Here is a 22,897-nt window from a genome sequence, read left to right on the forward strand (position 1 = left end):
TCCTAGTCGGATTCGTTAACCACTGCGCCACGGCGGGAACTCCCATGTTAGTTATTGATTGCAGTAAAACAACTTATCCCAAACCTTAGCAACTTAAAACAATATAAGTTTAATATCTCAGAAATAGAGACGCGCGGCTTATGTTGGTCCTTTGCTTCAGAGTCTCTCATAGGCTGCAGTCAAGGTGTTGACTCAGACTGTGGTCTCATCTGAAGGCTGGAGTAGGGCAGGATCAACTTCTAAATTCACTCATGTGCTTGTCAGGATTTACTTTCTTAAGGGTTTTTGGACTGAGCACCTTATTTTCTTACTATATGTTGGCCAGAAACTGCCTTCAGTTCCTTGCCATGTGGGCTGTCTAGCTTACTTCATCAGAGAAGCTCATGAGAAGCACCAGAGAAAGAAAGAGAGAGAGAAAGAGAAGATGAAAGCCACAGACTTTTATAATATAATACCAGAACTGATTTCCCATCACTTTTGCCATGTTCTGTTAATTGGAAGCTCATCTCCTAGGTCCACCCACATGCAAGGGAAGATTACACAAGGATATGAATACTAGGAATCAGAGATTATTGGGAACCATTTCAGAAGGCTGCCTACTACACTGCCAGACTTTTTCCCCAAATGGTTGCACCATTTTTCATTTCCACGAGCAGTGTAATAGGTTGGAATTTCTCCACATATTCACCAACACTCATTATTGTCTGACTTTTTGATGGCAGCTATTCCAGTGGCTCTGAAGAGGTATCTCATTGTGGTTTTAGCTTACATTTCTCTAATAACTAATGATGTTGAGCATCTTTTCACTTTCCTGTTGTTCATTTGTGTAATTTCTTTGGTGAAATGTCAATTCAAATATTTTTTGCTTTTTCTCATTGGGTTATTTGTCTTACTACTGAGTCGTAAGATATTTTCATTTATGAATCATGCTTTTGGTGTCAAATCTAAGAAATCAGTTCCAAGGTCACAAAGATATTATGTGTCAGGTACTTTGCTAGGGCTTCATATACATTATTTTGCCTAATTTAATTACTGTAACAACCCTGTTAGGCATAGATGTTATCATCATGGCACAAATAAGAAAATTCACAGAAGTCAAGTGACTTGCTGAGATCACACATCTTGTTAGTACAACTTGAACGTAGATTCAGTCTTACTCCAAAGTTCATGCCCTTTCATCAGAACTTAAAAAAAAAAAAAAAAAAAAGCCGTTCAGGAGTTCCTGTCATGGCTTAGCAGTTAGCGAACCCGACTAGCATCCATGAGGATGTGGGTTCGATCCCTGGCTCACTCAGCCAGTTAAGGATCTGGCGTTGCCATGAGCTGTTGTGTAGGTTGCAGACGTGGCCTGGATCCCACGTTACTGTGGCTGTGGTGTAGGCCAGTGGCTACAGCTCTAATTGGACCCCTAGCCTGGGAACCTCTATATGCCTTGGCTGTGGGCCTAAAAAGAAAAAAAAAAAAAAGACCAAGACATTCAAATCTATTTTCAGTGGGCAAAATAAAAGTGAAATATGATATTATCCCTTCCTTATAATTATCAGTACTCATTCTGGTGCTATTTGAATACTATTGTTGGAAACCTCTATTTGTAATCATTGGAAGTTGACTTTTGAAATAGAGAAGAGCATCTATTCCAGTTTGTTGGCTAGGTTCCATCCAGTTTTATTCTGCCAGACAATATTCCCTCCACAGTTTCTGGTAGAGCTAGGACATATTTTTTGTTTGCAGCCTTGAAGTGTGTCACTGGGCAGCTGTTAAACAGTTATACTTTACCCCCAGGGACAAGCATATTCCAGTGACAAGATAGCTTATTCCCTTATGTGCTTTTAACATTGTGTATTCACCTAGGATATAAGTCAGTGCTGAGTTTCTTCCATGGTTTCTTAGTGCTCTAATTCCATTATTTGAAAACCAGAGAGAGGAGAATGGAGGAAGCAGAGAGAAAGACAAGTCCAAATGATATGTATCAGATGGTAAATTTTATATTATTTTGTACATTTTTGTTTTAATTAATGTTAAAAAGAGCAAGAATCTTCTAATTCTTAATCCTTATATTCATTTTCCTCTCTCCCAAGAATCCTTTGTACCCTTTGGGTCTGGCTGGTATACCTTAAGTTAGCAATGCAATTTATTTGTTTTCCTGTGCTGTAGCCTAATATGCTTAGGCAAAATTTTAATCTATGCAATATTTAGGAAACATATCCAACCTCAAGTTTGTACTTGAAGCAAAGAACAAATAGTTATTTATTCCTTCCTTCCTTCCTTCTTTGCTTCTTTCCTTCCTTCTGTTCATTGGGTAAGCAGTCACTGAACTGTGTGCCAAGAGATACTAAATATTAAGGGTGCTGGTGGAATGATATACAGACATTGACATCAAGGAGCCACTATGCAGAAGGGAAAACCAGGACTACCATAGGAGGAGCAGATTTGGAAAGTACAGAAGACAGAAACAATGAACTAGGTTGCAACTTGTTGAGTTACGAAACAAGTATAAGAAATCCAAGAGGAGTTCCCGTTGTGGCGCAGTGGTTAACGAATCCGACTAGGAACCATGAGGTTGCGGGTTCGGTCCCTGCCCTTGCTCAGTGGGTTAACGATCCGGCGTTGCTGTGAGCTGTGGTGTAGGTTGCAGACGCGGCTCGGATCCCGAGTTGCTATGGCTCTGGCATAGGCTGCTCGCTACAGCTCCAATTCGACCCCTAGCCTGGGAACCTCCATATGCTGCGGGAGCGGCCCAAGAAATAGCAACAACAACAACAACAACAACAACAACAACAACAACAACAAAGACAAAAAAAAAAAAGAAATCCAAGAGATGATTGGAAGTATTTGTAGAGCTCAGCAGGGAGCTCTAGGCTGGAAATACAGATTTGGGAGTCATTAGACCAAAAAAAAAAAAAAAAAAAAAGTTGGATCAGGAGAATATGTAATGTGAAAAAACAAAAGTTTCAAGAAACAGGCCCCTGAAGACCATTGACATCCAGGAGATAGAGAAAAAGGAGTAAACATGGAAAATAAAAGAGGTAGGAATAGAATCAGGAATGAGTAGAGTTCAGAGAAGAGGTTCAAGAGGCAGGAACTGGTTACTGGCATCCTGTTACAAAGTAGCAGAGTAGGAAGGACAGAAGCCAGCCCAAACCAGCCAAAGAAGTCAACTGGAAGACTGGTTATCACTATGGGGCTTAGGGCTCTCTCTGATGTATCATGAGGAGAAACTGCATGCTACAGCTCAGCTTTAGATGGCTGTAGACAAGTTAGGGAATGGACCTGAAAATTGACTGACTTCTTTGGCTGGCCTTCTTATTATTAAATCGGTTCAGGCTGCCTAAGGAGTTCATTCATTCATTCAGTACCTACGATAAGTAGGCCCTCTGCAAAGCTCTAGGGTTACAAATATTACTAAAACTGGGCCCTTGCCTTGATGATACTTTTAATCTATATGGGAAATAAACCTGTTACTTATTGTATAGCACAGCATATACTATGTATACTGAGAGCTATTTATGCCCTGGATATACAAGACATTTTCATGCCTTCCGTTACCCATGATCCTGAGGTTAGTATTGTGACAGAATGTTTTTAACCAATTTAATTGTATTTGGATGACAAATTTTGCATTTTTCTAAGAATTATGTTTTAATCGTGCTTTAAATTTTTTTTTTTTTTTTTTTTTGGTCTTTTTGGCATTTCTTGGGCCGCTCTTGCGGCATATGGAGTTTCCCAGGCTAGGGGTCGAATCGGAGCTGTAGCCACCGGCCTACACCAGAGCCACAGCAACGCGGGATCCGAGCCACGTCTGCAACCTACACCACAGTTCATGGCAACACCGGATCCTTACCCCATTGAGCAAGGCCAGGGATCGAACCTGCAACCTCATGGTTCCTAGTCGGATTCATTAACCACTGCGCCACGACGGAAACTCCAATCATGCTTTAAGTTTTTTTAACTGAGTTCTGTTAAGAGAAAGAGCGAATATTCTATACAAGGGAATTACGAACGAAAAGCAAATTTTGTCTTCTGGATTTATAAGTGAATTATTTGCCAGAGGCATACTTTAGTCTATCTCTAGTATGTTTAGGCAACATCTAAAACTTTAACCTCTTTACATGTATTTTCAGTCATTATTTTTCAATGGAGAGCAGTTCTTTCTCAGAAGTTTAAAATAATAAATACATAGGTTAATCAATAGAAAAAGTTCATAGTCATAATGGACAGAAATGAAAAAATGCATTTGTATGCTTCTTTATAGTTTAGAAGGACCTTTCACACCCCGTATCGTTCAATCCGCACAACATATCAAGATAAAGAATTCACCTGGCCCCATGGTCACTGAAGAGCTTAGCCCAACTGTTCAGCTATAACCGTACCTACTGCTGATGTGTAGTATATGCCTGTTGTTAAAAATAATAAATCTCTCGTTCTAATGGGGAAGCCAAGAATTACCCTAAAATTATTAAGCAGAACTGTTTTTACTATTTTACTATTATGGCAATGAATGAGCTATTTGATAGATAATCCGACAAAGATTAATGTCATTAGTAAAATTGAGGGTGGCTTCTTTGCAACTGAAACTTTCTTCAAGTTTGCATTCCAATACTCTTGAATTTGAAGTGACATGATTCGATAATTATCAGTTTAGATTCTTTAAGGACAAATTTGAAAGTCTGATAAGAATATGTTTTAATGAGAACTTAAACCAAATCAAATATTGTCCCAACTGCTACCTCTTATTTCATTGCTCTTGAAAGATATTAATATTTTATCTCTTATTAGTCTGATTTACCCTTTCCAGTTTTTCCCTAATTTTAAAATAGATGTTTTTAAAGTTGCTAGATGGCTATCATTTTTAAATTTTAAAAGAAGAGAAAAGTGAAAACATAATGGACGCTATAAATCAATGACCAAAAGTTTTGTTTTTATTAAAGATTTATAGCTTTACTGGTCAGAAAATACCAAAACTTCTTATTCTTTATTTCTCAAAATATTGTTGGCTTTTCTCCCTCTTCACTCTACACATAAAAATGTAAATTAGAAATGAAAATGACCCATAATTTCAGGGTTCTCGTTCGTAATACAAAGAAGCCGTTGTGGGAAAGAAGTACAGACATTAATTTATAAGGAAAACTGTTCTAGTTAATCTATTTGTGTTATGTTGGGTGATAGCAACAAACTCTGTAGACTAAATACCTACAATACATATATCTCCCGTTTTGCTCTTTAGTGCTTCAGCTTCTAAATCCTATTAACAGCTGTCAAAACCTGGTAAACTATTTAGATGCTTTCACAATTTGTTTAATTGGATAGTTAGAAAATGGCATACTAGAAAAGCCCACCCACCCCCCTTTCTTTTAGCCTGGCTGAACATCTGTAGCATTAGGGCCTCATTATCTCTGAATTGGCATAGCAAATCAGTGGCATCATTAAAATGCCACATTAAGATGATTAAGCTTCTTTGTTATCCAGTTGACTTTTGCATGTGCTGAGGATTTCATGGTTATGACCCCCAATCTTTGTAAAACACTTAAACAACATCACCCTTTTGTGTCTTCCCTGTCTAACAGCCGCTATCTCGTTTGTCCCTTCTCACCCTATTTCTGGCACACTTGAGGCTATGACTCCCACCTTTGTCCTCCTTTGAGTTGGATGCTGGGATCTCATAGTTCAGAGTGGAAATTCAAAACCCTGCTTTCTACACTGAGACATTCATACGAAAAGCATGCTACCCAAGACACCCAAGTTGCCTGTTCTGTTTGCCATCTTTGACAGGCTCTTCTCTCCAACTGAGCATTTTATGTGCCTGTAAAAACAAACTGAGGCACAGTTGGCAGAGACTGCTATTGCCCCTGAAGGATTTAGATGTTGGATCCTTTCCAAGACCCATTGTTTTTGCAGTGTCTCAGGTGAAACCAAAAATGTCTACTCTGGAGTGCAAGCCTTTCATGTGATAACCATCACCCCAGGAAATGAAACCATGTGCATCAGCCCCCGTGAGCCAAGCCTTTGTTCTCTTCAGCCTACAAAATTCTCTCTGGGGGGTGTGTGTGTGTTAGTGTGTGTCATCTTCCTAAGAGGCCTCCAGAACATAGACAAAAATAGGAGCAATTGTACCCCAGAGTAGCTCCTTTCAAAAGAACTTCACTTAATCTAATTTTCTATGGGTTAGATTCAATTTAGACATCTTTCCCCCACCTCTGGGAATGTTTAGCAATTACCTTTATCAGCAATTTGTGATTTGATATGTTCCTTTTTCTGAAAGCTCAATTATAAAAAATTTACTCAGGAAGACTTTAACATTTTTTATTATGAAATATACATGCAAAAAGGCAAATATAATTACATGTATCAAGCATAATAACAAAACAAGCATCCATGGACCCACCACCTGGCTGAAGAGATAAAATATTGCTAGTGCCTATGAAAATTCTTGATAGCCTGTTAAGTGGCAATTTAAGTCATGTGTCTCAGAAACCTGATACATATGATAAGATACTGAATTTACAAAACTAAAATGGGAGGTGATTCACATTACAAAAAGTCTGTTCACTTTACAAAAGATTTCAGGATACTGTGGGCCGCTCCTTAAGTATATTCAAGTATTTGATGCCAAATCTTTAAGATTTTATGCTTTTATTAACTGTTCAGGTGTTGCCAGTCACAGACAACTGAAAATCAAGGACAAATGAAAATAAACATCTCTGAATGTATAGTGTAAATCTCCGGGACAATATTACTGGTTTTACATGTAGCGTTTTATGAGCACAGAAACAGGAGAATTTTTTTTCTAGTTTAGGGTATCAGGAAGACTTCACAGAAGAAATGACATTTAAACAGTTTCTGGAAATTTGAATAGAATCTTGATGTGGGACAGGGCATTTTAGGTGAAGGAACACTGGAGAAGAGGCTTGGAAAACTGCACTTAGTAAGACTGCAACTGTGCTTCTAAAACTTTAATGTGTCTACGAATCTTTGAGGGAGCAAAAAAGGAAAAAAGAAAAAGAATCCTTGGCGATTTGTTAAAATGCAAAATCCGATCCGGAGCTCTGGGGTGAGGCCTGAGAGTCTGCATGCCTAACGAGCTCCCTGGGGATGCTGAAACTGCTGATCCAATGACCTCACTTTGCAAGGTTCTACTCTGAAGAGAAGAAGGATTCGGAGTTCCCACTGTGCCTCAGCAGAAATGAACCCAACTAGCATCCATGAGGATGTGAGTTCCATCCCTGGCCTCCCTCAGTGGGTTAAGGATCCGACGTTGTTGTGAGCTGTGGCATAGGTCGCAGACACAGCTTGAATCTGGCGTTGCTGTGTCCGTGGTATAGGCTGGCAGCTGTAGCTCAGATTGCACCCCTAGCCTGGGAACTTTCATATGCCGTGGGTGCGGACCGGGGGGGAAAAAAAAAAAAGAGGTAGGAGGATTCAAAGAGTCTCGGGAGAAATTAGATGATCAAGTTAGCTTGGGGCAGGTACTGGGCAGGCCCTTGAATGTCTCACTAAGGAATTTAGATTTTATTCTATAAACAAAATGAAATCATTGAAAGCTTCCGAACAAAGGTTTTAGTGCTACAGGATGGTTAATCTGGCAGTAGGATATAGTCTATTGAGTTCACATACACTGCAGACCAGCTGGGAGGTTAACATAGTGGCGTATTGATGTACTAAGTATTTATCGTGCATATACTTTACGCAGAGCACCGTGTTGAATTCTAGAGCAGCCGTTCTCAGACTCCATTGTGCATAAAACTTACCTAGAGAGCATTTTAAAATTTTTATTTGTTTGTTTTTATTAAAGAATAGTTGATTTGCTTTGTTGGAGAGCATGTTTTCTAATGTATGTTTCCAGTCTCCACACCCAGATGAGTAGATCTACAGCGGAACCCCCCAAATTTCTATTTTGAAACCCTGCCACTTCTGGTCTTACAGATAGAGGACAAGCAGTGACATAGGGGATACTGAGTTAAAAACAAAAACAAACTTGTAGAGCTTCTGACCTCAGACAGCTTCCGTATCCATACGGGAGGTGAGGTGCGTTTGCAAGTAACTCAGAGAAAGAAGGGACAGGTTATTTTGCAGCTGGGGAATCAAGGAAGGCATAGTGGGGGAAAGGGCATTATTAGTTTGGCTTTAAATGATGTATAGGATTTGGACCTGTGACAATGTTGGGGGAGAGACCTTTTAGGCAGTAGAAAGAATAAAAGGAGGAATACTCAGAAGTTGTTTATTAAATAAAAAATGAACACAGAGGTTTACTGTATAGCACAGAGGACTACAGTCAATATCTTGTAATAAACTATAATGGAAAAGAATCAGAAAAAAAGTTGTTTAGTTAGGTTAAAGATATCTGAATATTCAGAATCAACATGACAAAGACACTTGGGGCCAGATACTGAAACGTCTTTCAAATTCTTTGTTTCTGAGTTTGGATTTTATTTTGTTGGCAGCAGAAAATATTGGCGAATTTGGACAGTGTCATGATATGACCAGAGTTAGAGTTTACCGTCTGGTGGCAGAGTCTAGATGGGCTGGAAAGGAGAGAAAGAAGGCAGGGAGAACAATGTAGAGGCTACTACAGTGGAGTGTGAGGAGAGCAATCAGGGCCTGAGATTTAGGATAATGGCTGTGCAAAATAATGAGGAGGAGACTCAGAGTGGATCGAGGGTACAAAACAGAACCAATGGGGAGTTCCCTTGTGGCACAGCAGGTTAAAGATCTGGTGTTGTCGCTGCAGCTGCTTGGGTCACCGCTTGTGGCACAGGTTTGATCCCTGACTGGGGAACTTCCGCATGCCATGGATGCAAGCACCACAATAAAATAGAACCCATTGGTGATTAAATATGAGGCACCAACAAGAAGAAGGAAAGAGGACTGTAAAGATTCTAGCCTGAGCAACTGTGAAGGTACCCAGGAGGCCTTTAGGAACAGAGGATTGAAGAAGGCGCGAGAGATTACACCCAGAGATAGATATTTCAGGAGCAATCATATAACATGCTAGTTGAAGCCTGGAGAGTGGATGAAATCACCATGGGGAGGGGATGTTGAGGGAAGCAAAACGAGGGTTAAGGACAGTATTTAGGAGGCAGAGGGAGGAAAAGGAGCTAGAAAGAAGCAATCAGAAAGGTGAGGAAAGAAGAATACAGTAGGAATACGGAAGAACAAGGAGTGCTGGTCAAGAGCGTCAGGGGCTTCAGAGAAGTTGGGGAGAGTGACACACACAAGACCATTGGGCATAGGACTCGGGAGATTATTGGTGATCTTCAGGGCAGCAGATTGAGTGAATTATGGAGGCAGAAGCCTGATTACAAGGAATTTTGTTTGGAGAATGTAGAGACAGTAAGACAAAAGTATAGATTACTTTTGGAGTTGCCCTCATGGCTTAGCGGTTGGCGATCCCAACTAGCATCCGTGAGGACATGGGTTCAATCCCTGGCCTTGCTCAGTGGGTTAAGGATCCAGCATTGCTGTGAGCTATGGTGTAGGTCACAGATGTGGCTTGAATCCCGAGTTGCCGTGACTGTGGCGTAGGCCTGCAGCTTCGGCTCTGATGGGACCTCTAGCCTGGGAACCTCCATATGCCACGGGTGCGGCCCTAAAAAGACAAAAAAAAAGGAAAAAAAAGTATAGATGACTTTTGTATTCAATCTATCTAGAAAGGAATGTCGAGAGAGGATGAGTTTCCGTATGATGGTGTGAGAAGCTGAACTAAATTGCAAAGGGAATAGAAAAGAGGAATTGGCATCTAGAGAGCCTGAGGCCATAGAATCTGTAGAGTCCTAGAGGCTGATGCGATACAGAGATTGGAAGGAAAAGGATTCCAGTTTCAAGACTTGGAAACTGGAAGAAGGAAGATGCCATGTACCTATCAAGGTGTCAAAAATTAGAAGCAAGTTTGGGTTCAAAGATGACAAGTTTGACTTTAGATATGTTTATTAATACTTTCAAGGGATTCTACGTAGAATCCCCCCTCCCCCATTTCCTCTACTCCAATAAGTCTTCCTCCCAAGGAGTGGAATGAATCTCTTTCTCAGAGCAGACGAGAGTTCTTTTCTGGTAGTTTTGGTGGACTATAGTCAGAGGCTGGGTGCTAAGCCAGTTGGAGCCTGGGTGCTAAGCTAATCTCTCAGGAATCCCTTTCGTATCTTAGATACTAATGTATGCTCACATTCAACTCTGTTTATCTCCACATGGTAAGCCATAAAGAATTGTTGATCCCCAGTGACCATTCAGAGAGGCCATCCGGGTCTTTTATCTAAAACCGGTAAAACTCCAAGGGCAAACCAGTAACTGTACCAGGAGGTCTTTTGGTCCAGTAAATCCAAGGGACTTCCTTAATGCATGACTCTTCTGCATTCCCTTAGGGCGCTGGGTGTCAAATACTGAATACTGACTTCCTCGCTTTACAGTTAAATCCTAAAGGACAAAATTCAAGAATTTATTTTGAGCCAGGTCAGTGTAGCATTGAGTTCTAGGTCAAGCCCATTTAGAGCCAAAATCCTGAGAGGAGCAACCCCTCTTAGGTCTTGTGTTTTCAGAAAGACCCAAAACGTTGACCTTACTGGTTTTTCATTGTCACTGACCATGGAATGGACTGCATCTGTTCATATTAACGTTTTATAACCAAAATGAAAAGGATCCTTTTCAGCTAGCCCTTTCTTATATGCTGTTTTTGGTTTTCAGTAGCTGTAGTTTTCCGTTGAGGTTCTTTTAAACGCCTACATGCAAACTGAAGAGCACTCAAGCTTTAGTGGGATATCACCCACAGCTGGAGTGATGGAGGAAGGGAGGCGGGTACAAGCCTCAGGTGCATCCTTCTCTTTTAAAAAATTTAAAAAGTCAAAACCCAAAGTACCTCCGAAAGCAGGTAGGATGGGTCCAGCGAAGAAGAAAATGAACCTCTTACCATGTAGAAGTTGGATATCAATTCCTATATAACCCAGATGCATAGGATGGCAAATTTGGAAGGTGTTGGATGTTTCCCGCAGCCCATGTCTCTTCTAAACAAAGAGTGAAAGGTTGTGAACCATGAACCGTGGTGAGAAGCAGTGGAACAGTGTTGCAGCAATGGCTCCTCTGTCGGTGGTTAGGCCCTGTCTTGCTCTATTAAGCAAACACAGTTAATATAGATGAAAGGTAACCTTGATAGAAGTGAAAATTGAAACTCGAGTTGAAGGTAGCAAGCCAGGCACAGCTGCAGTTATAACTTCCTCCTATGTGGCAGCAGGAGCTGCACTTACGGGGTGGTGTTTGGAAGGGATGTAGTTTTCTAAAATAGCTTTTCTTCCGAGTGTTTTGGTTTGTAACATCTACACCATTGGTAGGGGTGTGTGGAATGCGATGTTAAGGAGCAAATTAGACTTTATGTGTCAGAGTGTGAGGGCAGATCCAAGTTGAGTGTTCTAATTACATGTCTGCTATTAACTGGCTGTCTAACCTTGGATAGCTCACCAAAAGCATCTCTGTCCCTGGATTTCCATATCTGAAAAACAAGGGTGGGATTAGATGATCTCTAAATTCCCTTCCAGCCCTGAGATTCCATTGACTTGTGATTCCTCATGGAGCGTTATAATTTCCAATTTCTATGAAAGAACTTTTTTAAAAGTAAGCATTTATGCAGCGTGTTTTATATATGAAAAATCACTTATAAATATTTATTATTACTGCATCAGGCAAATATTTAGGTTTTCTTAGGGTCAGTACGTAAATTTGCCTTCTTCATTTTTTTTTTCTTTTGCTTTTTAGGGCCACACCCGTAGCATATGTAGGTTCCCAGGCTAGGGGTCAAATCGGAGCTACAGCTGCCGGCCTGCGCCACAGCCACAGCAATGTCAGACCTGAGCAGCATCTGTGACCTACACCACAGCTCATAGCAACGCCAGATCCTTAACCCGCTGAGTGAGGCCAGGGATCAAACCCAAAACTTCATGGTTCCTAGTCAGATTTGTTTCCGCTGCACCACGATGGGAACTCTTTTTTTTTTTTTTTTTTTTTTTGGCCTTCTTCATTTCTTATGTTCTTCAGTTTGAGAGTGTTGCAACACTCAGCGTTCCCCCAGTGGTGCAACAGACTAAGGATCCAGCATTGCTGCAACTTTGGCATAAGTCACAGCTGCAGCTTGGATTCCAGCCCTGGCCTGGGAACTTTCATATGCTGCAAGTGCAGGGAAAAAACAAAAAACAAAAACCTTGCAACTCTAAAGATGGTACTTGGCCAGCCAAGTTCACTTGGGTCAAGCCTTCCTCTCCTATCCAGTTCTGCAATTCTAGGATCTTGAGTTTAGCCCTCCCTCACTTGGGTACCGGTGCCCTTCCCCTTGCTTAGGTGGAGGTCCATTTACCTGTGTCAATGAAAGTGACTCCTTAGAAGCTTATGTTAAAGAATTAGTTCTCCTTTTATCTTTCTCAACAGTATTTCACTAGTACTGCCAGCTTCCTCTACATTCAATGTAGTCTCTTTATCAGTTCCAAGAGAGATAGAGAGATAAGACTCATGTCAGCAGTTCATATACATGGAAGGGGAAGAGGCAGAGCATGGCTTAAAATCATAAAAAACGTGTTAACGATTCAATTCTCAGTCTTAGTGGCTTAAATTGGATGTAAGGAAGAATTAAACCAGTATTTTCTTCTTGAAACCAAAGAGCACATCCCCTTGCCTTTTAACTGCAGCCACCAAAAAAGGTACTAGATCTGAGAACCTTTTTTCTCCCCTGGTACTGGAAAATTGCTTCAAAATGGCTTTTTTTTTTTTTTTTTTTTGGAGTTCCCATTGTGGCGCAGAGGACACAAATCCAACTAGGAACCATGAGGTTGCAGGTTCGATCCCTGGCCTCGCTTATTGGGTTAGGGATCTGGTGTTGTCATGAGCTGTGGTATAGGTTGCAGACGTGGCTCAGATCCCACGTTGCTGTGGCTGTGGTGTAGGCTGGCAGCTGCAGGTTCGATTCGACCCCTAGCCTGGGAACCTCCATATGCCACAGGTACAGCCCTAAAAGGACAAAAAGACCAAAAAAAAAAAAAAAAAAAGGTTTTTTTTCATAGTTGCTTTGAGCAGTCATAGCTAAAATCTACTATCTCTAATTTTCTGGATGGCCTAAAATGCTGTCCTCTGTGTGTGTGTGTGTGTGTGTGTGTGTGTGTGTGTGTGTGTTCCCTGACTGTGGTTCTGTGGTTCTGAATTCACATAAGGAGCCATCATCCTAATGGTGTTTTCTTGTTTCGTAGATGTACTATATCGTTAGCTCCATTTGGTTTTTAATTGTCAGTTGTGGGTCTCTGCTCTTTGAGCTGCTTTGTTCGCTCCAAACACAATCATTGTTCATTTCTTGCATTTTCCTCCCTGCAGATGATTCAATGAAAGTGAAAGATGAATACAGTGAAAGGGACGAGAATGTCCTAAAGCCAGAGCCCATGGGAAATGCAGAAGAGCCTGAAATTCCTTACAGCTATTCAAGAGAATATAATGAATATGAAAACATTAAGTTGGAGAGACACGTTGTCTCGTATGATGGTAGCAGGCCAACCAGTGGCAAGATGAACTGCGATGTGTGTGGGTTATCCTGCATTAGCTTCAATGTCTTAATGGTTCATAAGCGGAGCCACACTGGTAAATAGTCTCCTTCATCTATTCTTTTGATGTGTCCTAATGCAGCTACGTGAGAGGAAAAAAAAAATGGAATTTAGGACTTCCTTTTCATTACTTTTCATTGATTCTTGCTGTAATTCTGATACAGCTCTCCCTCTCTGCATTTCCACTTACTCAGTGCTTCTTATTCCTGCTTCACCATGCATTTAGCAAAAATACTGCAAAAGCTATGAATAAATGAAGGCTATAGAGTACAGTGTTTTAGGTCAGCCAGATATTTTTCTTCAGTTAATGAATAGCTGTTGAGTTGTGTGATATGCTTTGTAAGCATTTTTCATATATTTTTACACAACGTTTTAAGAAGCAGATCTCCTTTTTGTATTGGGTTCAAATTTGGCAGATGAAAGGGTATAATTTTTATTGACGGTTTTAAAAAATTTGTTTTCAGACAACAAAAAGGCAGTCTATAGACATGCCTACAAATCCAGCAGTCCCCCTGAGCCCAACAGATTCCATCTGACATCAGATGTGAAGACTTTAAAAAGCATTTCTGTAGTCTGTGACTCTTTTTTGCAGACTGAGGCTATTCAAAAGGAATTCTCAGTAATGTAAAAACTTAAATCTAGAAAACACGTCTAAAGCTACTCTTGTTTTTTGCTCTGACCCAAGACAAGATGCTAAGAAGTAACCTTGTTAGATGAGTGCTTTTCCTCTTCTAGAGGGAAGATTCCATAAGTAAGTCTTAGGCTTGCCTTGAAACACAGTTCCCGTCTGATCCCAATATAAGCAGAAACTGTCTGAAAAACAAGCTTTGGCCATAGGCGTCTAATCTGTGCCTATGCTTCACCACTTGCGGGGTAATCAGAAATCTCTTTTTTGTCCTTTTTAAAGGTGAACGCCCGTTCCAGTGCAATCAGTGCGGGGCATCTTTTACTCAGAAAGGTAACCTCCTCCGCCACATTAAACTGCACACAGGGGAAAAACCTTTTAAGTGTCACCTCTGCAACTACGCATGCCAGAGGAGAGATGCGCTCACAGGTCATCTTAGGACACATTCTGGTAAGTGAAAGCAACGAGCATCCCATATCTAGTAGCTGTGTGTTCCTCAGTGCCCATTGCAGAAACCAGAAAGAGTTAAGTATGGAGCTTTTAATCTGTCATTCCTGTTCTGAAGGGTTACAACAGCAGAGACCTCTAGGGCTAATTACACTTCCATTAAGGCATTAATTGCTCTCCGTCTGGCTCAATGGGGATGATCGTCTCCTTACCATCTTTGCCCCCCTGGAGAACAACACAGTCAGACAGGAAAAGCCTGCCCTATAAAAAAAGCCTTTTTAACTTTTGCAAAAAAAAAAAAAAAAAATTATAGCCATCAGTATTCCTATGGTCAACTTTATTAACAGATTGTTTTCCTAAAAATGTACCCACATACTTTCCATTCAAAAGTCTGGGTAAAGCAAATGATGCACAGCTAGTAAATTATGTAAAACTGAAAACTGGGTCTAAATCATTGTCGGGCGTGAGTTTTGGCTAGTCTGGGCTATGTTGGGGATTTTTTGGGGCCATGCTGGTCTAAATTTATTTTTTCATCGGGATATAATTGACTCACATTGTATGAGTTTTAGATGTATATGAGCTACATTTCTTAAATCCAACTCTTTCTTCTTGATTAGCCTATTGGTTTTTAATCTCTAAAAGATGAGCAGCAATCAGAATTCATAAAATGTTATGTTCTCTGTCTTGATGTTTTTGCTCCTTATTTTAACCACGGAAGATAAATTTTTTTCAACATTAGAATTTCCCTCCTAGAAAAATAAGATCGCGTTTATTTTCAAATTTGGGACCTCATGTTCTTGATGTTATCTGACAAAATTTTAATTGAAGAGAAAAAAAAAAAAAGGTTTGTTTTTATGTCAATCCACATACTGCTTTGACTAAAACCCAGCCCCAAACCCACAACTGGTCACAATTCAGAGACGAAGTATTAAACAAATCAGCCTCAGTGAAACCCACCTTGAGAGATCCTAAGTGGCAAAACAAGGGTTTCTTTTACTGCTTATCCTTCAAAGTAGTGAATTAAGACTGAGTTTGGTCCAAAAAAATTAGAATAGTTCTTTTCTGTTGCTTTTTTCCAAGTAAGATCCAAAAGTAGTAGTCATTTTTAAGTCAGATTCTGGAGGACCCCGATTTATGCAGAAATGGCATTTTTAGCCCTAGCAAACCTGCATAGGATCCTATAGGGATCTTTTAGTGCTTTAAGTTTTGCAAAGGCTCTTTTAAACTGAGCAAGATTAGAAAATAAAACATTTTAGTCCCTTAAATGAAAAACTCATAGGGTACATTTTATCAAGTCAGAAAGGCCAGCTCTGCACAAAGAGTTGAAGTTGTTTCCTACATAATTTCAACAGTCATGCCTTTGGAGGTGTTAGGAGGATAAAGCTGGCCTGAATGTATGGATGAATTCTTGAGGAAACTTTTACTTTATCTTAGAAATTAAGATGAAGTCATTTTGTGATTCCTTATTTCTGTTTTTCAAAACTGTCCTCAGTTAGTTAGCTCAGTTTCTATTAATTTAGCCCGGACTTAGCTATAGCCACTGGGCAAATATATCAGTGCTCTAAAAAGGCTGAATGGCTAACTCCCCAAAACTGCAGGCTTCCCTACTTACAGCCACATGGATGTCACAGAATAAGGGATCTCTTCCTATTGCATTCTTTTTTTCTTCTTTTTTTTTTAAATTATAGTTGATTTGCAATGTTGTGCCAGTTTCCACTGTACAGCATAGTGACCCAAGTCACACATATATACTTTCCTTTTCTTACATTAGCTTCCATCATGTTCTATCCCAAGAGAGCAGATAGCTCCCTGTGCTGTGCAGTAGGACCTCATTGCTTATCCATTTCCTATTTCCTATTTCGGTCTTAAACCACACTAAATGCCTTGAAACATAAAAAAGTTCCTCTTTTTATTATTTTCCTGAAGAAACAAGATTGGATCTGGAGCCAAAACACTATGCTCCATGCTAGTCATTAAATCCAAAGCCTTTCATTTGTGAAAGGAACTTACCCTTTCAAGAACACCTTAACATGATAATCAGTCATAGGCCATAAGCTGACTTCGGTTTACTAAATTTAAAAGTAACATAGGTCAGAGTTACCGTCGTGGCTCATTGGTTAACAAATCCAACTAGGAACCATGAGGTTGTGGGTTCGATCCCTGGCCTTGCTCAGTGGGTTAAGGATCTGGCGTTGCCGTGAGCTGTGGTGTAGGTTGCAGACGCGGCTCGGATCCCGCGTTGCTGTGGCTCTGGCGTAGGCCGATGGCTGCAGCTCCCATTCGACCCCTGGCCTGGGAACCTCCATATGCCGCAGGAGCAGCCTGAGAAAAGGCAAAAAGACAAAAATTTTAAAAATTTGAAAATAAAAATAAATTTAAAAATAAAAGTAACATAGGTGCACAAGTATCCAAATATTCTGGCTTCTCTCAGCAGTCTCATCCCTCGTGGATGGTTTTCACGGGGCCCCAATTCATCATTTGTTCTGTAACCCCTGAGGGTCACTAAGTGCCCTTTGTACTCTCCTTATAGTTGAGAAACCCTATAAATGTGAGTTTTGCGGAAGGAGTTACAAGCAGAGAAGTTCCCTTGAGGAGCACAAGGAGCGCTGCCGTACATTTCTTCAGAGCACTGACCTGGGGGAGACTGGTGAGTTCATGCAACACCTGTTCTGCACACCTTTAGTGAGCATCTGCTGTTCTAGTGGTGGGATACAGTAGTAAATTAGAAGGAAAAAAAAAAAATCCTACCCTCGTGGAATTTACATTTTAAGAGGGAAAGACAGACTAGAAACAAAGTGAATAAATAACTTAACAGTAGAAGATAGTCATTGCTGTTGAGAAAAATGAAGCACATGCTGAAGGTTGAAGGTGAGTCAGGGAAAAGATCAATGAGCTGACGGATCCGGCATTGCCATGGCTGTGGTGTAGGCCTGGAGCTGCAGCTCCGATTCAACCCTTAGCCCACTGCAGCTCCGATTCAACCCTTAGCCCGGGAACTTCCATATGCCACAGTGCAACCGTGTTTAAAAAAAAGAAAAAAAAAATCAATGAGCTGACATTTTAGCAGATTTAAAAGCATGAGGAGGGAACCCTGAGATAACTAGAAAATAGCAAGTGCAAAGGCCCTGAGGCTTGAGTTTGAAGACATATAGCTGGTCCTATGTGGCTGTAACAGAGTGAGTAATGGGATAGGAGGCCAGAGAGGAAATAGGCAACCAGATCTTATCAGGCCTTAAAGGCCATGGTAAGAACGTTGGCTTTTACTCTTGAGTGAAATTGAAAATCTTCAGAGGATTTTGGAACAGACAGGTGACATGATCGGACGTCTCATTTGAAAAAATAATCGCTCTACTCACTATGGAGAATAGATTATATTTGGAGCAGGATTAGAAATTGGAGCATCCAGGCGGGAGGCCATTGCAGTGATTCAAGCTAGAGAAAGCCGTGTCTTGGTAATGGTAGAGATGGTGCAGAGTGCTCTAACTCCACAGGGCGCAAAGATGGAACCAATAGGACTTTTTAACAGATTGATACCGGATGAAGAATGTGATTGCCATTAACCCAAATGGCAAAGGTTAAGGGTAGGAGCAGCTTGTGGGGTGGCTAGGGCAGAGTCTATTAAAACCACAAAGATTTTCTTTGCACAAGGCCCACAAATCATATGCTTGTCTACTCATAGGATTTATTGTGATGCTTATATTTGGCTTTGGGAATTTCATATTTTATTCAATAGCGTTTTGAATAGTTGCCTAGTGGCAATTAGTTGAATGGATGTCTTTCCATATGTCAAAATTGTAGTTTTATATCCTTTCATTCTTTTTTTTTTTTTTTTTTTTTTTTTGCTTTTTAGGGCCACAGGTGCAGCATATGGACATTCCCAGGCTAGGAGTCTAATCGGAGCTACAGCTGCCAGCCTACACCACAGCCACAGGAACATGGGGTCTGAGTTGTGTCTGTGACCTACCCCACAGCTCATGGCAACACTGGATCCTTAACCCGCTGAGTGGGGCCAGGGATTGAACCCGCTTCCTCATAGATACTAGTCGGGTTTGTTTCCCCTGAGCTATAACAGGAACTCCTCCTTTCATTCTTGAGTTGAAACAGCCTGAAGTATTTTTGTCTCACATCTCTGCAATTGTCCTTTGACCCATGTAGTTGACCATCAGCCTGGTTCTGCCGCTTAGATTATCTGATGTTTTTATTTGGTTACTTGAACTGGTTGCTAGAGTAAGTATAAATCCTCGAGGGATTTGGTGTTTGACAGCAGTACTTGCAGTTGAATAGTTTGGACATTCTAAAATGTAAAGATTATAAAAATACGATCAGAAATAATGTGGAACTCAGGAAAAATGGAGTGAAAACCGTGAGGAGTGTAACTGTACCCATTTTGAGTGAGAGGAAACTTTTGTTTTAGATAAAGCCTATTTCATGGTGTTAGGAGCTGGCCAACTGAATTCCGTTGGTTTGCACTGCTTCTGCTTTTTATCCTGATGGCATCTTTAAGTTTTATCAAGGAGTTGGATTTCCTCCTTATTTCTAAAGAGAAATGTTTACTCTTAAAAAAAAAAAAAAGGGCATCTAAAACTTGGGTTTTGATATCTTAACGAATCCTCCTAGTAACCCTGAGGTTGTGAGTTTGACCCCTGCTTAACCAACATGCTTAAGGTTAGTCTGGCACTCCCTGGGCATCTTTCCTTGCAGTTCCATATTTCAGACCACAGACAAAGCTCTTACTGTGAGAAATTCTCAAGTCGTGAAAATCTATTCTGTTCCAAATAGAATCATTAATATTTAATGCTGGAAGAATCAAAGAGAGCATCTAATCCTGTCTCTTCATTTTAGAGGTGAGGATATTGAGACTCATCAAAAACTCAATGACTTACTTAAAAGTCACTAGAACTTTCATTATTTTCATGATTAGCTATTTTTTCATTTTCAAGGATGTATTGGACTATAATTCACATACCATTAAACTTACCCTTTTAAAGTGTACAATTCAGGGAGCTCCTGTCGTGGCTCAGTGGTTAACGCATCTGACTAGGATCCATGAGGAACCTCCATATGCCGCGGATGGGGCCCTGAAAAGAAAAAATAAAATAAAGTGTACAATTCAGTAGTTTTTTATATAAATTCACAAAGTTATGCAATCATCACCACTAATTTCATGACTTGTCCCCCCCAAAAGAAGTTCTGTACCCATTAGCAGTCACTCCCATTCCCCTTCTCTCCAGCCCCCCACAACCAGTAATCTACTTTCTGCCTCTGTGGATTTGCCTATTTTGAACATTTCACATGAATAGAATCATATAATGTATAGCCTTTTAAGTCTGGCTTCTTTCACTCAGCATGATGTTTTCAGGGTTCATCCATGTGGTATTATGTCATTCCTTTTTATGTCCAAATAATCTTTCATGGTATAGATTCTCTGCATTTTGTTTATCCATTTATCAGTTAATGGACATTTGGTTTTTTTCCCCTTTTGGAAAATTTGACTTGGTTAGCTATTTTTTCAAAGGTTATATATTATCTAGTTAGCAAAAGGAGTAACACACATACATATGTCTTGATGGTCCTGGAAGTAGAAGGAAAAACCAGTAAAATATCCTCTATGAACAGTGAGTTCAAAATTACTGATTTTGAAGTAAGGGTACCACCTTATTTCCCATCCTCCTGACCCTTTTTAGGAATTTCAAATTAGAAAAGTATCAAAAGAAATGTTTTTGCTGTCTTCAGTGGTATAAGGTGATTCAGGAAATACTGAAATACAGAGGTTGAGTTAATTTGCATTTCATAGGCTGGTTTGATGGATGCAGGCAACACACGAAGTCTCAGCAAAAATAAAATAAAATAAAAGGTTAACTAAGTCAGCAAGCTTGATTTTTTTTTAAAACCAATATGTTTTTGTGGTGGTTTCAGTTTACAAAATGTATAAAGTCACAGCTTAATCAAATGTAATCAATACTGCACATCATAAATAGTTCTCATGATTTTTCCTGAAATCCAAAATAGAAAGAATGTTTAATCTAACACAAGCCAATCCTCTAATTCCTGCCACTGTTCTCTTCATGGTTTCCACTTCTGTTTCCTCCTTAAAACTGGAGTCCCAGTCTAGACGTAAAGTTCCATTCTGAGCCTGACCAATATAGTGTTACCAGTGGTACCTCCTGTCCTTTCATCCTCAGCTTTGAAATCGATGAGCCGCCATTGTGGGTGTGGCACTTGTTCATCAGGTACTTACTATAAATTGAAATGTAGCCTAGTGTGAGAGTCATGCGTTGGGACAGACCTGCCCTCATCAGAAAGCAGACCTTGATGGAAGCAGAACACATGAAACAGCCTTGGACTGGAGACCAGTCTGCAAAAGAATACTGTGTTGGGCATCAGGACCTCTGCCCTGGCTCATCATTTTCTTTTGGTCAGATAGCATTTGTTGGACTCTCATGCGCCAGGCTCTGTGTCAGAGCTGTTTGTGAAGATGAGTGAAGGTTAAACCCTTACCCTTAGAGAACTCACCATCCAACAAGAGACTGGGTCCTTGATCTATTAGTATAATAGAAAGGTCTGATAGACACATGTGATAGTGATACTTCAGTCCAAGCGTCTACACCAGGCATCATCAAGATACTCCAGCTCTGCTGTCTTAATGGAGTTTGTGTGAAAAGAAGAATGAATATAGACGACCACGGATTTCATTTTCTCATTAGCTTGATCCTTATTCCAGAAAGGGACTAACAGCTGGTATAGAGATTCATTTAGCCTCATTTCACACAAATTATGAATACTTGGAGCGGGACATATTTTTGTATGACAGTGAGTTCTAGCAATAACAAGATTTTTAAAGTAATTGAATAATTATATTTATTTATGAATCTAGGAGTCGAAACCTTTTATCTTCATGCTTATTGTTGCAGTTGAGATAAAACAAGCATGACAGTTTCAGAATAAGCTTATATTTTTTCCAAACAACAGTCCAAGGGAAAAGCTTAAAATATTTTAAACGTCTGTTTTCCTAACAGATTATCCCTTTTAAAAAATCAATACTAACTCACAAGTCGTATTTATTCTGCTTGCTCAAAAAGGCAACAATTTTATGTCTCTTTTTTGTTTGAACCTGCCTACATCTTTGATAACAATCTCTTGTTAGACAATTCTTATTACACAATAACACCCCCTTGTTCCACTCTCCATCAGCTACTGGCTGACCACACCGTAGAAGAGACAGGAAGCGATGGCTCTTATTTGAGCTCCACTTGACACTTCGAGATCCAGTAAAGGACTTTGAACAAAACTGAAAACACAGCAAATTTTATATAGTTAAATCTGCTATCACTTTGAAATAGAAATGGCATCATGCAAACAGTTAACAAAAAAACCAGACAGCCTCTTAACACGTTTGTAGAGATTAGAGGTGGTAACTCATTCTGTAATTATGACTTGGTATGAGGTTTGTTGGTTACTTTTCAACATGTCATGAAAATCATTTTGCTAATGAAAATGGGTGTATCCACTCTATACTAGCAGGCCAGTAACGTAAAGGAGAACTGACCCCTCATCATAGCCCTGCTCTTACTATGCTTACTCGTGAACTCAGGTGCGAATTGTTCCTTGTCACCACCCCATATTCCCCACACCCACTCCTTGCAACATTAAACTGCCAAACACCACCCAGGAACGGATTTCCTATTTCGTCATTTAAACCCATTATCTTGTTCCCTTACTATCTTGCCAAACTGGTTTCCCTGCACTTACATTCTGAGACGTGATGTGGCAAGATAACACGTCTAGACTGTATAAATAGACAGTTGGGTCTTAGAGTTAAGCAGAGGACCCAATGCCCAGAGTCCTCTTTTTTTTTTTTTTTTTTTTTTTTTTTTCTTTTCCTTATCCATGTGATGCCTAAACTCCTTGTCATCCCCAAAAGACTGTCTTGATTCCATAGCATCAAAAGACTGTCTTGATTCCATAGCATTTCTTTGTGGGTTTTTTTGGTTTTTTTTTTTTTTTTTTGGTCCTTTTTTGTCTTTTCTGGGGCTGCACCCACAGCATATGGAGGTCCCCAGGCTAGGGGTCGAATCGAAGCTGTAGCCACCAGCCTACACCACAGCCACAGCAACTCCAGATCCGAGCCGTGTCTGCAACCCACACCACAGCTCACGGCAACACCGGATCCTGAACCCACTGAGCAAGGCCAGGGATGGAACCCACAACCTCATGGTTCCTGGTCGGATTCGTTAACCACCGAGCCACTATGGGAACTCCTCTTTGTGTT

The 22,897-nt window shown here is 40.3% G+C and overlaps 1 protein-coding gene across 1 annotated transcript in view; it reads left to right on the top strand.

Annotated features, from left to right (window-relative positions):
* IKZF3 (IKAROS family zinc finger 3) overlaps positions 1-22,897 on the top strand; it is a 96,241-nt gene that overhangs the window by 52,848 nt on the left and 20,496 nt on the right. The window contains exons 4-6 of the mRNA XM_005653923.4: positions 13,333-13,593; positions 14,464-14,631; positions 17,159-17,275. Of these exons, the coding sequence (XP_005653980.1) occupies positions 13,333-13,593; positions 14,464-14,631; positions 17,159-17,275 (546 nt within the window). The remainder of the gene's footprint in view (positions 1-13,332; positions 13,594-14,463; positions 14,632-17,158; positions 17,276-22,897) is intronic.

Source organism: Sus scrofa, chromosome 12 (assembly GCF_054392235.1).
Source record: "Sus scrofa isolate SSC_HxYL_T2T_F1_AM1 chromosome 12, Sscrofa_HxYL_maternal_Yorkshire_Landrace_v2.0, whole genome shotgun sequence".
NCBI classification, from domain to species: Eukaryota; Metazoa; Chordata; class Mammalia; order Artiodactyla; family Suidae; genus Sus; species Sus scrofa.